This window comes from Xiphias gladius, chromosome 1 (genome assembly GCF_016859285.1).
Source record: "Xiphias gladius isolate SHS-SW01 ecotype Sanya breed wild chromosome 1, ASM1685928v1, whole genome shotgun sequence".
Lineage (NCBI taxonomy): Eukaryota > Metazoa > Chordata > Actinopteri > Istiophoriformes > Xiphiidae > Xiphias > Xiphias gladius.
Genome location: NC_053400.1, coordinates 21,281,959 through 21,298,222, shown reverse-complemented (window position 1 = coordinate 21,298,222; position 16,264 = coordinate 21,281,959). Strand labels below are relative to the sequence as shown.

Genomic DNA, 16,264 nt, shown 5'->3' with positions numbered 1-16,264 from the left:
ATTATCTATACCACCTATGACACCTTCTATTCTTAGACCCTTGATTCTGATAAGTGAAAACTCCCCAAAGTAACCCTCGGATGGGAAAAATGTAGAAGCCACAGGAGTAGCAATAGAACATGGATCCAGACATGCATAGATACACTCTCATTTAGAATAGATAGAGGTCATGAAAAAGTTACGATTTTGAGCGGACCATAGTAGGCTTATAAGATAGTTCTGTGCTTGGGTTTTCTTTTAAACTCTACACAAAAGCCAGCTGCCATACAATATAAGATACTATCCTGAAGAAAATACAAACACACATACATATAATTATATGTGCAATAAGTGCAATTCAAAGTCAAAAAATACTAGGAACTTGTTTGAAAGTACTTTCTTCTCTTTCTTCTCATTCTTACCTGTCCTGTGTTATATTTGATCATCATTCATATACCGATATATTACTTATGGTCTATTTTTCTCACCGTAGTGGTACCTACACAATGCCCTTTGCCTTTCGCTGCTAGTGAGACGCTAAATGCATGTTGTAAGTTTAGTCATATTAGTCAAAGATTATAGTCAGGTCGAAATCTATCCCGTATCACAAATCATAAGCACCTATGTGTTTTAAAAAGTACTAAAATCACCACTAACCTCGCCCCCCGGCCTGTCTGTCTTATCTAACAGCCTGCAGCAACGGACGAGGGCAACGGTTCCCCGGGTGTGCCTCCCGGTCACTGCCGCTGATCGATGTTTGACACCAGAGGCCGCCGGCGAGCCGCGACGCGCGCACGCCTCCGGGCGAACGTGAACGGTGAGTCAATGCCCCACCGTAGTGTCTTACCGACTGTGTAGAGGCCCCTGCCGGCTGTAGCGGCGCCACGGTCGCAGCGAACGCACGCAGACCGCCCGTGACACTGACGCCGATGTGAGAAGCCGGACTAGCGGCTCAGCACGTGAGCGAGAGAAGTGCGGAGAGGGATTCTCACGTGAATCCCATTGATCATTGATCCCACAGTGAACATCACCGGTGCGGGCATGACTGCTGATCGGGACTGATTGAGGGGGAAAAAAAAAAAAAAAAAAACATTCACTCATGTCACAACTGGTAACATTACCTGCAGTTGCGTTGAATTCCTGTTTTCACCTGCGCTCTCTTCATGTCACAGAGCTGCGGCAGACTTCTGCTGGCTTCTGCACTGTGTGTTGATCATTGGAATCGGCTGCCTGTCACGATTAGCGTTATTATCAAACAGGGTGGCTACGACAAGCCTGAGAGCTGCATGTCATGGCGTTTTGTTTTGTTTGTTTGTTTTGTTCTTGAGCGACAGTGGCCTATATAAAAATACAAATTATGCATATGATTATCTTGATTTATTTCCGTTCACATGTCATCACGAGCTGCACATCGCCGTGCGGTTTCGAAGTGAAAGTGTCTCGGCGTGTTGTGATGTTGAGGACGGGAGCCTCTGGTGAAATGGTCAACGGCAACGAGGGCGCACAGATTCCCCGCCTCGGCTACGAGTAGACGACCTCCTACCGACTTACTTCACGTCACCCCGCCCGTCTGCTTAACGTCTCCTCCTCAAAACCTTTGCTGCGACCATCCCCTTTGAGCGACTCTGGGCTGAGGAGGAAAAAAAGAAAAAGAGGAAAGACAGACCGCGAGAGACAGAGGGAGAAAGTGAGAGAGCCTAAATACATGCACACTCCCAACATCACCTAGACTACCTGCTCCAGCACAACGAGGGGAGGAGGACGCACAAGTGCAGGCGCGTCCATGCGTGCCAGCCGAACAAGACAATAGGAGCACGGATCCAAAACTGGAATAAGAGTTTATCTTCAGAACTCTTTGGAGAAGAGACCACAGCTCTGCTACGAGAAGAACACAGCCTAAATGAGTACATTGTAAGAAGAGTCATGCATCTCAACAGAGAAGAAGATAACAGCAAAGGTGAGGAAAAGACCTCAGCGGCCATCGGTAGATAATGTTAACCCAGGCACGCTGTGTAGTTCAACGCTCTCGCGTTGGTTGCCAGATGCCCTTGAGTGTGTCATGTTGATGTCAAGTAATGGTATTGGGGGTCATTCCGACAAGCTGATGGCAACTGTGGCGGTGATGGTTTTCTGTTGCCGCTTGTCTGCCTCTCACCAATATGCACCGATAAGCCTGGGATGGCCGCGAGAAGGGATGTTGCATACACCCAAGGTGGCAATGTGGTGAGTGTCCGTGTGAGACAGCCACTTGAGCACTTGTTGTACTCTATCTGGATCCCAATGTGGATGTTCGCATCGCCGGTCGTTTTTTTTCCGCACGAGGTGACCTGAGCATAAACGCACAAGGTCATACGTTGTCGGTCATACTGATGTGCAGCCCTGCCGGGTTCGTGTAGCTGCGAGGTGCGCGTGTTTGTATTGTTGTCTGTAATTGAGTCGCCACGGATGTGTGTCCTCCGTTGTGGTCGGATGGGGAGAATTAGGGAGCAGACGGTGTGTAATGACACGGTCCCCTCCATCAGGACAAGTAATGATGGAGTAAATAGCTTTGGATGCTTCTACAGGGTATTTTTTACTCTCAATCTTTTGAACTGAGGTCGAGGTCAGTGACTAACACCTGATGCTGAAGGAGATTTGCCTCTGAATGTCTGTCGACATGACGCAGCCAGTGGCTTGCTAAGCATTATTAAATAAACACCAGTAGCACCAGGACCAGGTCCTGTGCCCACCACACCCACATGGAGTAAGTTAAGCAGCATTTTAATTACTGGCATGCAGGAGCCTATGTACAGTACAACCATCCTCTGCACTGTTTGACCTGTATTGTACCAATCTATTGCTTGTAATGTTCGACAGCTGTCCTATTGTAAATGCAAATGTAAAATAAGTGAGATGTCAGCAGTGCAGTTCTGGTCAGAATTCCATTTAGTAAGTTAAAATAGTGGTAACACTAACACCAGACCATAAGTGTCAGAAATCTCCCTATAAACTCTCCTTTTCTCACATCTGAGCAGCATGCCGATCATAATATGATATCGCTGGCAAGGGAATGCAACATTTCATTTTTTATGTGCAACCGTCGAGCTTTATGGGAGGCTAGTATCTTTGTTTTTATCAGCTGTAAGGCATGCTGTTTAGTGAGGAGATCCCCATGTGGTGAGTGGTGCCCCACACAGTGGCACACTGCGTCGTCCCTCATCTAAAATGTCTTACGACCTCATTGCCAGATTTGGTTTCAACAGGGACAAAAGATGAGTCACCATCTGCAACCAGAAGTGATTTCATGATTACATGACAGGCGCGTTTGTGTGTATGTGTGTGTGTGTGACAGGCATAGAGACTGTGTGTGTGTCTGTGTTAGTGTCTGTGCATCTGAAAGTGAGAACGAATGTGTGAGAGAGAGAGTTATGCAAGTCAAAAGGCAGTGATGAGAAGGTGAAATATAACAGCAGAACCCAGCCACACTGAAATATATACTGAAAATACTGATGTAAAAGTTTTCTATAAATGCTGCTGAAAAAACTTTGATAATTCATTATATTGAAAGGACAATAAATAAAAATCAGTGATGATAGTGACACCAATGCAGATAATAAGAATAAGATTAAGATTAAGAATAATAGAAATTCCAGGGAACATTCATTCATTAAATGATGATTCAGTTCAATTCTTTTCAATTCAATTTAATAACTTCATTCATCCCCAGTGGGGCAATTAAAAAATATAACACTCATAAAGTACATCTTGGTAAAATACATATGATGAATATATAAGTAAAAAAAGTGCATAGTTACAACTAGTGCTGATGTTGATATTTCTGTGAATTACAAATAACACACACCAAAATATTTTAGAAGACATTACCATAAAACTGACTTAATGATGACATAAAAAAAATAGTCCCAAGAAAACATGAACAAACTGGCCGATTGTTTTTGCTCATGTTCAAACTGTTAATCTGTGACTCTGACAAGCTCTTCTAACATTGCAATTTACTGCACATGACATATTAAAGATGCCTGAAGTCCTTTAATGATCTGTAAGGCAAGCTTACTTAGGCTTCTATTTAAACTCTCCACGGGAACAGATGGCGTTTTATGCTTATAGGCTGTCTGCTGTGTCAAAATGAATCAGATCAATAGCTCAGATTCATTACCAATAAAATTATAGCCCAGCCTCCAGCTTTAATTGTCATGTAGCATTACCCTGGGTAGTCTATACGATGCAGAAATACATTTAACACGATTTCCTGCAGAGACAATCTATTTCAAGATTACTTTTAGGAAAGCATTAAGTATTTCTTTACAAAAGCTTTTGTAATTTATGTTAAAAAGTAACTGTTAGTTCCTGAGAATGTGGTTTTTATCAACAGGATAATTTTTTTGTTTTTTCTACCTGTTGGCTCAGAATCTACGAATGAGCTGTAGTTTCAAATCCCTCACAATATGTACTTACCTGAAGTGAAGTGATGAACTGAGAATGAAAAAGTAATCAATATGCCCAAGCAGTACATACAGTAGTATATAGTTGAATGTTATATCATGTTATATCATGTACTTTGAAGCCATGTCTTCTTTAATGCTAGAGGTTTGCCCATTAAGACCAAATGGCTCAGGCATTTGTGTATACTGTATCCTTATTGGGACATGTTGCAGTGACTAGCACTAGACTACCAGTCTACAGCTGCAACTAAGGATTATTTTCATTGTAGATTACTCTGATGATTATTTTCATGATTAATAAATTAAACGTTTGGTCTCTGCAGGAAAATAGTGAAAAATGTTAATCACAGTTATCTAAAGTACAGGGTGACGTCTTGAAACATCTTGTCCAAAACCCAAAGATGTTAAGTTTACAGTAATATAAAATGCAGAAAAAAAGGAAAATCCTAACAATTGAAAACACCGAACCAGTCTATTTTAGGTATCTTTTCTAGAAAAAAATGACTTTATCAACCAATCACTTAATTTTTTCATGTCATTCCAACTTTTTTCTTTCCTGATAGCAATCCCTATACCTCAGCTGAGGATATCTGCCAATATCAGTTCTAATGTGATACCAGTGCTGTTATTGCAAATTTAAAATCTTTATTTTAAACTGTATGGAGGTTACTGTTAGGATACTTTTTATGTAAGGTAAGATGATGCCAGGGTTTACTCTAGCACTTTAAAAAATGAGCCACAGAAACGATGTGAACGGCAAAAACACAGAATTTGACATTGACAGTGAAACTGTTTTTACCATGGATATAACATGATCAAACTCACTACTGGCACCAAAACCAGTCAGTTGTATCATGTCTGCACATCCCTGAAAAAGAAGGCGGGGGCCTTTCTGTGTGGAGCTTGCGTTTTTTTTTTTCCCGTGCCAGTGGTACTTTGGTCCAGTGTCCTCCACAAGTCCAAAGACATGAAGGTTCAGTTAACTGGAGTCGGTAAATTGTGAGCAAGTGTGAATGTGAGAAAACAGTTAGCTGTCCATGTGTGTTAGTTTGGTAATAGACTGACCACCTGTGCAAAGTGTATCCTGCCTCTCTCATCCCATGTGAGCTGGGAGAGGGTCTGGCCCCCTGCCACCCTGCACAGGATAGGTAGGTACTTGTACTTTGCTTTGAGTAAATGCTAGTTTATAATTCTACTCTACGACATTTCAGAGGGAAATACTGTACTACATTTATTAATAGTATATAGTTATTAATTACCTTGCAGAAGAAGATACTTACAAACCAGTTTATAAATTGAATGTATTGTTACAAATTAATCTACACAACAGTATATAAAGTAGCAATTAGTGATTATTTTCAATATCGATAGTCTGCCAATGATTTTCTCAATAAATCCATGATTTTTTTAGTCTATAAAATGTCAAAAAATAGAGAAAAAAATGCCAAATTTGTCAGAGGCCGTGGTGATAAGACTTCAAATGCCGTGTGTTGCCTGACCCGCAGACCAGATCCCAAAGATATTCAGTTTAATATGAGAAGCTGTGTAAAACATGACTGAAACAATCAATCGCTTATCAACATCGGTACTAATAAATTTTCTGTCTATCAACGCACTGTTTAATTGATTAATCATAATTATTAACATAATATATAACAATATAAACACCAACAGCGCTCCTTCTGCTGCATGGTGAGTACCTTGACCTTTGATACTTTAAGTATATTTTGCTGATGATACTTTTTTTTTCAAGTCAGATTTTCAATGCAGGACTTTTACTTGTTGTCTGAGTATTTTCATTATAGCATTATAGCATCACCACTTTTATATAAGGAAGGACTTGAATTCTTCTCCTACAACTGGAAAATAGGTGGATTTCTGTGGAGTTTTTACCTTTTTAATTAGTGGCAGAATTTAGTTTCAACTTCTTTGTTCTTGTGGATTGGATTTGGCATTTTTGTCAATTTTCTAATTATTTAATTTATTTTACATTTGACAGTCTGCAATATAATTAAAATTATTGAAATAAGACCTGAGCCTTTCAACTTTAGAAAGGAGGTTAATTTTACAGTTGGCAGCTTCTCGTGGTGTAATTATTTATTATAGAAGTCTCAATAATACAACAGATTTACTTTCAGTGTTAAAATTACAAAAGTATTCTGGGCCTCATTTGTGTTGGTGTCAGTGAATGAGTATAAATTCTAATGCCATAATGCGATATGAGTGCTGTGGTTTCTGAATCGCTAATTTTCACATATATTGATCAAGCTGTCCTTGTCTAAGCTGTAAGAAAAGAACACATAACCTGCTATCTACAGGATGTTGTTATGTGTTTTTCTTTAGAAGAGCACAGCCAATTGTATCTCCAGGAAAATATGTGATGAATGAGAGGAATGACTGCAGTTCTGAAACATAGGCAGAGGTACATTTCATAGTGTTATAATATTCTGTTTAGTAGTTTAGGTGTCAAGGTCTTTCTGCAGTGTTGTTATAATCTCTCCAGAGCAGGCTATGTGTAAATGTCAGGTGTCAAGTAGGCCTCAATGCAAGGTGCAAAAGAGAATCACTATTAATCCGGCACATGAACAGTGAGAAATAATTGCTTAATATTATTAGCATTCATATTCATAGGGAAACAATTAATTAATATTATAGTTCAAAATTAATTGGATGAAATCTTATTAGTAGTTTGAGACAAACTGCAGGAGAAGAGAGAGACGGAGCAGTAATTAATAGAGTCTCAAACAAAAGTATTTATATTCCCTGTGTAACTCACACTGTTGGGAAGCAAGCCAGTTAGATTTACAGACTCAAGGGACGAGACGATGAGGCCATGAAAGCGGAAATATTGCTCTGTTCTACTTAGCTGCACACATATTTACAACCAAAGAGGAGGATGATGGAAGATCACATCAAAATGATGGCTGAATAGAAAAGTCAGGCAGGAGGGGACCAATAAAAAGACACAGTGTGTCACAGAGAGGGACAGAGATGGGTTTGTGTGTGGTGAGCAGGGCTGGACCAATAAATTCTTCAGTCTTTCAGAAAACTGTCACATCAATTTCTCTCTCATGGTAGACGATTTGAATTGAAGGAATCTAAAAAAAAAAGGAAAAAAAGAAAAACAAAGCCCTCACGGCAAAACACGACAGCAGATTCGTCAGTGCATTATTTGTAAATAAAATCACCAAAATGATCTAGATGTGAGGTGACTCTTGCTTTTTTTTATCAATATTGTAGTGCCTTCTTTTTTTTTTTTTTAACTAGGGAGTGCAACACAACACTGTCTGTATATGTATTTGTTGATGTCACACAAATATCTGTGTTCATATTTAGACCAGAAATTTATACTGGAAGTTGTTAGATGTCTCACTTGCTTCATTTTGTGTGTTAAATTACTTTCCTCTGCCATTTATACTGCTCACATGCGTATGAGTTTTGCTCTCAAAAAAACAAAACATGCTCTGCATTTAAACTGTCTAAGTTTAAGTCTAAACTGAGTTTAAAGAAAAGTTTTTGCGACTGCGAATCGTGCGAGAGGAAGAGCGCTGCGGAAAAAGAACAGCAGGTGGAAAAGTGAGTCACACTGCATGATTTTTCTTTAAAAACCAGATGAATGTAAAGTTTGTATGACGTGTCCATGATAAGAAATGATAAAGCTACTGACAAAAAAGAAGGGCCTTTATAGTTCACTGGGTCATACTGAGACTGTTCTCGAAGAGGAATGGAAGCATTAGTTGTCTCAGCAAGCACCCGAAAATGACATATGCTTACATTGAAGATACAAAGCCCCCTAAAGGCCGTAATCATTTTTAATGAGAGCAAAGGACAATTTATAAAGAGTGGGTGGATGGGGCAACAAAACATGGGACCTTAACACGGGAGACTGCTATTCGTTTCCTGTCGTTGGTCATATTTCATGAGTGATAAAATGAGGTTGTACATGCAAGGAGGGGATGTTTGTGAAAAAAAGTTTTTTTTCAAGTGTCAATGAAAAAGAAACGCTATTTACAACAGTCTGAGAAGCTCTCTTGGCCATACTGGAAGCACTATTGAGATGGTCCCTAACTTCATCTTGTCAGTTGCTGTTTACTGTTATGTTGAAGGAATAAATATTACAGCAACAAATTCGAATGCTATTTATATCTGTTCAAATCACAGTATCTGTTCATATCCTAATGATGTATTCCTATCTGTTAACATCCATATCCTAAATCTGTTGTGGGAAACACAGATTTAGTGTACCGATGTGTATATTTGCGTATTGTGTTTGCGTGTATATTAAATTTGGTGTGTGGTTAGATACAAGCCAATTCTCTTACATAACTCTGTTACAGCAGCCGATCCGTGATAAAGACAGCATCCTAATTGTTCTCTGAATTCACGTTGCTTCCGCCTCTCCTCTCACTTGGCCCTGTTTGTCATCTTGTCTGGGTTTTACTTTGTGCCTCACAATTATTGATAAGTAGCAGCACGTAAGGGAAAACAGAAAGCCAGAGATGGCAGACTAGATTTTGGAATCTGGATGAGTGCATCAAGAAAAGTGGACCACCACTGTAAAGGCAGTGTGGGTTGAAAATGTTACTGGCACATATAGGGGACTGGTGAAGAAATACAGAAATAGATAATTGGAGACAGAAACAGAGAGGAAAAGAGAGAGGCAGTATAGATTTTGGAGAGAATATCTACGATATGCATCCGACTAGTGAGTACTCTTGAGGAGGAAGCAAAAGAGAGAAAGAGACATACACTATGCCTTTTATTCAGTGAACTCACTGAAGCAATACTGGTCTCCACACACTGTACACAGAAACAATTAGGAGGAGAAAGACAGAGGAAAGAGAGGGAGAAACGAAAAGCTGGATGTTCCTTTTTTTTATACTGATTTATGTTTACGGATTTGGAGACAGATGCTCTCAAAGCTTTTCTGTTTGGTAAAATGCTGACAACAACAACAGCCCATTGAAGTATATTTAAAAGAGTTTATTCAACTAAAAATAATCTCTTGCAATCTGAACAGTCTGATGTCCCATTAAGACTCATGGGGTGAGAACAGAAGGATGCCTCTGTATATAGATTTGACTTATTTGCTTATATTGATTTATTTGAATCTTCACATGAACACAACTTTTTGTCTGGCTTAGCTAAATAACCAACAATCAATATCCTGTAAAAATGCACTGAGATATTGCTCATATGATTGTTACTTTTATTGTAATGTTGATTGACTTATTTTGGGGGGACCACTTCTTCCCTGCACTCTATGTCTCTGCTAGCTCCCACTCCTGGCCTAGGGAGGGTGTTGACCACCATGTGTCACAGGTTTTTGCCAGCTTTTTCTTTTCACTGGTCAGCCATGAGCTTCACAAGGTGCATGTAAAGCTTCTTCCGGCTGCATCACACTGCCTCTCCAATTTCTCTCCAAGAACTCTGTCTCTCTTAAATGTCTTTGTAGTCTCTACGCAATGAATCATATAAATATGGATGAGGATGCACACACACTGGTACAGTCTCTCCTACAAAGCAATAATGGAGTTGTACTTTTACATATGAGAACGGACATAGGTAACTTTGTGACAAGTCCTCCTAATTAAATGACAAAATAGGTGGTTTATCCATGCCCTCTAGAATGATACATAGAAGTTTTTTCCGATGTGATGCCCCTACTGGTGGCCGACATCATTCAAATCACTGTTGAAAAATAAATCAGTTATATGATGAATCTGTTTTATTATGTCTAAAGTTAAGGTTTTTGTTAGGTTTAGGCACAAAAATGACTTGGTTAGGTTTAGCAGAAAATCATGGTTTGGGTAAAAATTACTACTTGACTAAGGTTAGTGGACCTCCGTCTTCATTGTTTCAATAATAAACACTTGGTTAAAGTTAGGGAACAATCTTGGTTATGCTTAAAAAAACAACAACAATGACTGTAGGTTGGAAATGCAAAACAAACAACCGTGTTAAAATCTGATGTTTTCTTGATCCATCCATCGCACTTCCCTACATGAAATGCGTCTCTATACGACAACGTCCCCGTCATAATTAGTGGGGCTGCTAGTTGGCTTTGTCTATTAGACGTAAACATGTTGTTTTGGGGCACTTACTGAAACAACTGATGCTAACGTTCTTCTTGAGAGGACAGTCCCCTCTGCGAAGAATTCATTAATGTATGCAGAGTTGTAGGTTATCATCTCCAGATCCCGTCCCAGTTCAGAACAGGTGACCCAACCAGTAGGAGTCGCTTGTGTAGAGACTAAGACGTGACTTGCAAACACTGCCAATCGTTCATACGAGGGCTGCAGACATCATGCTTTTCCAGCAGCTGTTTGAACAGTGAGGCTTCTTGGATAAGGGGATGCTTCTTAAAGGCCCTCTGATTAACATTTTATTTTGATCTCTAAGGTACGACTGGACAACAACACATTTAAATCGGTGATTATTTTGACAGCTATGTTGGATAGGACACAGATATTTTTTGGGACTCCTGTCTCAAGCCACAGTGGTCTTATGTGACTCTGAAAGGCTCTCAGGATGAGTAAGGTGGAGAGCTATTTGTGGTTTGTTCTTTTACCCAGAAGGGAGGCTTGACAGAGGGAGCACTGTCGCATCAAGAGTTAGAGTGCAACTTGGCTCTCCCTGTATTATTGAACAGTACAAAAAAAATTAATTGTTTAAGTGGGGGATTGATAGCTTGCTGGATGTTTGCCTGGCCAGATGGATGGATGGAAGGATGGATGATAAAAAATAGGAAATAATCCAGATACGAGATGTGTGCACCCCACCTAGACTGTGAGAGGTGAACAGGATATTATAAGAACAGATATCAGCAGTCTAGCCAGGAACAGATGGTGAGACAGAGCTATGCACAGACGGGATCTTCCTGCAAATACTGGACTGACAGAGAATAGTGTCAGGATGTACATGCATAGACACATACAAACACAGTCTTGGACTCGTAAAGGTCCTGATGAGGGAGTGTTAATTATCTCAAAGGCTGCATTGCTTTCACTGTCACACGCACAGCCCTTCAATTCCTCTCCGCTTTTTTGTTCCGTTTCATCTTCTTTTCAGTTCTCTGTTACTGTATCAACCCTCAACTTCTTCCACCAACTCCCTCTATCCATTCTCCAGTTTTTCATTTTTGTATCATTTGAAATGTCATGATAATTCATTTAAATACTTACAAACACTGATGCCTCCTTGATATCCTGCACTTTCATTTGATCCAGTTTTGGATTCCAGTTCCAAGTAAAAACATTTATGTTAAACTGGTAAATTATTCATTACAGGTAGCACTGAGGCAATATAATTAAATAAGTGAATTCAAGTGAATGCAAAGAAGCTCTCAGGGAATATTAAATGTAGCATGAATTAGTTTAGTTCACAGTTAATTATGTTTTACTTTGTCTGACGCACATCAGACATCCTAGCCTCAGCATCACCCAGGGATAGGGCATTCATCGGCTAGTGTCCAGGTAGCATATGTAGTCCTGGGAGTCCCTGGGGCCTGTCATACTCAGGAGTTGTGGACCCTGCAGAGAGAGCTGGTGTGCATACCTTCTGCAGCCCACCTTGATGCACACACACTGATCACACTGCTGGCTCTGGCTGTTTCCCAACAAATTCCCATGTTATACTTTTCTTGCAAACCTTCACTCATTTTGACTCAGTAGGTATTTGTTTCTAAAAGGTGAACTTTCAGTTAGAGTGTACAATAAATGATTGACAAGTATTCTCCACAGATGAAAGGCCAACATTAACATTTCTTGCACCTGACTGGATAAATGTACCACTCACTGGACTGTTGAAGGTCTTTGCTTCTTGAACGTAGTTGTTCTGGTAACAATGTCAAATTTGTCTTACATTATTCACCAGAATTGAAATACAGGTCATGCAGTTGCAGAAACATTCTTGATGAGCTTTGCAGCATGAACTTATTGAGAATCAGACTGAGTGACATCATCACCTTAAATCACTCTCCGTAGTTTGCTGTTTGCTCTGGCTTCAAGCTGCAGGCTTCAATAAACTCTTAGTCATTGTCTTCCAGACTAAGATAGAAAATGTATTATACGGTTTATTTGTGAAGTTTAGGGCTGTAACCATCGATTGTTTTTATTATCAGTTAATCTTTTGCTTGTTGTAATCCGGATGGTGATGTTGGTCTGTTAGTTGGCCCACTTTTGGTCCAGAATGAAATATCTTTCAGCTGCACTTTGTGTTTAGTGCTAATTAGCAAGTGTTAATATACTAACACCCTAAACTAAGATGGTGACCATGGTAAATATTATACCTGCTTAACATCAGCACGTTAGCATTGTCATTGTCAGCATGTTAGCATGCTGCAGTTAGCATTTATCCCAAAGCACTACTGTGCATAAGGCTTCATAGAGTTGCTAACACTGCTGTAGATCATCTTGTCACTTGATAAATTACTTAAATGATAAATCAATTATCAAAATTGTAGAAGATTCATTTCTGTTGATCGAGTGTTGATCAGTAAATTAACTTTTTCAGCTCTAGTGAAGCTAAAATTTTGCTCTCTCTGGCCCATCCTACCACTCAACAATCAGCTGAAGTGGCTGAAGAATGCAAAAACCTCCCTTCTCTGCTGTTTCTTACAGAAGCACAATGCCTGACCTGAAAATTCACACTCCCTAGCGTCTGAGAATTTGAGCTACTTCCCTAGTCAGCCGTCAGCTGCCAGTTTCTCTCTAATGTGAGGCCTGCCATGTCCGACTTTTGTTTCCATCCCACTGATGAAAGCAGTGGTCTACATTGCTGGATGAGGTGGCTTGCCTTGGACGGAGCCCTCGAGGATGATGTCTGCTACAGCCTTTAGTACTTGGTCACTGTGTGGCCGCTGTGTCTGTCTCAGGGCCCTTGAGCAGCAGCTGAAGATGTGCAGCAGCGTTCTTCTCCTGAGGCACTTAGGGCATGGTGGTGACTCAGCTTCGCTCCTTAGGAACAGACTGGACGAGCTTTTGCAGAGGCAGTGAATTATTTTAACAAAATTCTGAGCAGGTTACATTAAAATGTACTTCTCCCATCTGTCTCCTCTGTTTTCTTGTGGATTTCCTTCCTGATTGTACAGTACATTACTCTTGCCCTTTGATATAGACTACAAATGTATATTCTCTACTCCTATCACTCATCAGAAGTCTGCTCACTTTAGGAAGGTAGGTCTTGTTGTCTGTTGTTTGTTTGGTCAGTCTGGATTCAGTGGATTTGTGTTTGAGGAGACACAGAAAAGACAGACAGGTTATATATAAAATTTAATATATTAATGCACATATAGAATATAAAGTGCTTTTAAAATCCTGGCATGACCCACACATCCTGCCAGTACAAGCCACCCATATTATAACTAAATGCCCATCCCTTGCACACTGCCACTGATGATTGTGATTGCCATGCTCTTGTCAGCTATCTATACAATGGCGAATGAGATGGAGAAATATGAGTGTGTGTGTGTGTGTGTGTGTGTGTGTGTGTGTGTGTGTGTGTGTGTGTGTGTGTGTGTGTGTGTGTGTGTGTGTGTGTGTGTGTGTGTGTGTGTGTGTGTGTGTGTGTGTGTGTGTGTGTGTGTGTGTTTGTTTGTTTGTTTGTTTACAGGTTAGCATAATGGAGGGTCCCATCCCTTTGTTAATGAGGGTGTTTGCTCATGCACATGATGATGTGTGACAACATTCGCATCAATTTTTGAATCAATGCCAAGCGGATGTTCTGCTGCTCCACTGTAACTTCTGCACCTTTCTCCTTCGAATTCCTTCTCTCTGCTTTTAATGGATTGTTTTTGTTTTCCCTGTGCGTCTAAATCCATCATACATGTTAAATGTTTAAATTATAGTGATGGAAAGTGGTCAGGAATGGAGAGGGAGGGAAAGGAGGAGGATGGAGAGCAGCGATGGCACTCTATTGAGGATTTTGGAGAGAGGAGAGTAGGGAAAGCAGAAGTGATTTTAAGAGTAAGAAAAGATAGACTGAAGAAACATGGGGAGTTAATATATCTGCATGTTTATATTAGAGACAGTAATTCTTTGAATTTTAGTAAATTACAAAGGCAGACCCAAGACAGCAACCAGTGACTGATCTGTACCAGCACTCTAAAACATGTGTCCATCATCCCGCATGAAAGGTGGGGTTTGTGTGTGAACATGTTATGTAATGTAATATGTCTATCTATAGTGGATGTGGTATTAGAAAAATTGATGATATTAATTTGAGCACCAAAAGAGGAGCAAGACTAAGAGTCTATAGCCATGCTAGTGGCTTTGTAAGGCTTTACTTAGGCACAGTGGGGCTTTGAGTGTGTTAACATTCTAACATTTGCTCAGTAGCGCTAAACACAAAGTGCAGCTGAGAGATCATTTCAGTCTGGACCAATAGTGGACCGACCAATAGACCAACATTACCATCCTAAGAGAATTGCCGCTGGTGTGGCTAAAAATGCCAAATGTACTCTGACTCCAGCTTCTCAAAACTGAGGATTGTCTTCCTTTCTCTGTTTTACATCATTATAAACCGCGTATCTTTAAGTTTTAAGTCTCGACAAAACGACCAATGTGAGGACATCACCTTGGGCATTTGTTAGTATTTTCTGATATTTTATAAATGAAACAATGAATCGATCAGTCAAAAAAGAAGACAGATGAAATAATAATAAAAACAATTGATAGATCCGCCGAGGCTGAAGGGAATGCCGTTTGTTTTGCAGGTATTTGGTCATAAACCAAAGTACTAGAAAAACTGAAAATTTTACCAGACAATGGCACTAGATTAAAGTCAAGGTTGTTACAATTGATCCTGTGGGGGACATCAACGTCTGAACCACATTGAAACACCACTTAATAGTTGTCGAGATATTTCACTCGAAGCCGCAAATACCAACCTCATGGTGGTGCCAGACAGAAAGTTAGAGGGATCACTAAAGTAAGTAGGATTCTTCATCTGGAGGCCATCAAAGTCTACAAAATTTCAGGGCAATCCATCCAATAGTTGTTTAACTATTTCCATCCAGACCAAAGTTGTGGACCGACTAACAGACAGACCAACAGACTGCCATTGCCATCCACAGAGAAATGTTAGCATGGATAAAAGATGTACAAGAGAAGTATTGGAAAAAGAAGGAGATAGTGTCAGAAAGAGTTAGATTTATGGTACAGTGAAGAGGACATAAAAAGAGAAGTTCTTGAACAGGTTGAGGGAGTGGTTTTTGGTCATTCACTTGGCTGGATTGATTGGTTGCTGGAGGTTAGAGAGTTACAGGAGAGAAAACTAGACAGCTGGGAACAGGGCGAGTCAGTGTTTATTTATATATAAATGCTTTGAATAATTTAGAGGAACCATCAAGAGACCACATGGGCTTTTCCCAAGTTGCATAAGCAGGGGATACAAAACCAAAACCTGAATTTTCACGGTAATGCCAGGTTTGGAAAAATTCTCAGTCAATTTCCCTGACAGAAAAACGTATATATTATGAAGATTACTCAGATACATCATTAGATTTCAGTTTGTCCCCTACCTTCTAAAAACTATACCAGCAGAAAAACTCCTCCATTTTGCAATCTCCCTATTCATCACTTTTCCCACTCTCTCTTACTGTCCCTTTGTGTCTCTATCTATGTAGGCCACTATAGCTGCCACAGTAGTTATATACACACATTTTTCATTCTGATTGAAATCATTCCGACTGAAGATGTCGGGTGAACTGTTTACATGGGATGTGATTTAATACAGTCTGGTGTTTACATCCGCCTGCACATTTAATCAGAACAGCTGTGTGACGTGCGCAAAAGTGATGAAAACTTCATACATTCGTCTTCCTGAACAGCTACCTTATCTCT

The 16,264-nt window shown here is 40.0% G+C and overlaps 2 protein-coding genes across 3 annotated transcripts in view; one reads left to right on the top strand and one right to left on the bottom strand.

Moving 5' to 3' along the window:
- saa (serum amyloid A) overlaps window positions 1–1,010 on the bottom strand; it is a 28,884-nt gene extending 27,874 nt beyond the window's left edge. Inside the window, exon 1 of the mRNA XM_040127240.1 lies at window positions 637–1,010. The gene's annotated coding sequence lies outside the window, so the exon portion shown is untranslated. The remainder of the gene's footprint in view (window positions 1–636) is intronic.
- Window positions 1–16,264, top strand: part of syt7b (synaptotagmin VIIb) — a 104,138-nt gene that overhangs the window by 9,391 nt on the left and 78,483 nt on the right. For both annotated transcript variants that reach the window (XM_040130452.1, XM_040130441.1), the window contains one exon: window positions 670–1,936. In XM_040130452.1, the coding sequence (XP_039986386.1) occupies window positions 1,903–1,936 (34 nt within the window). In that variant the 5' untranslated portion in view covers window positions 670–1,902. The remainder of the gene's footprint in view (window positions 1–669; window positions 1,937–16,264) is intronic.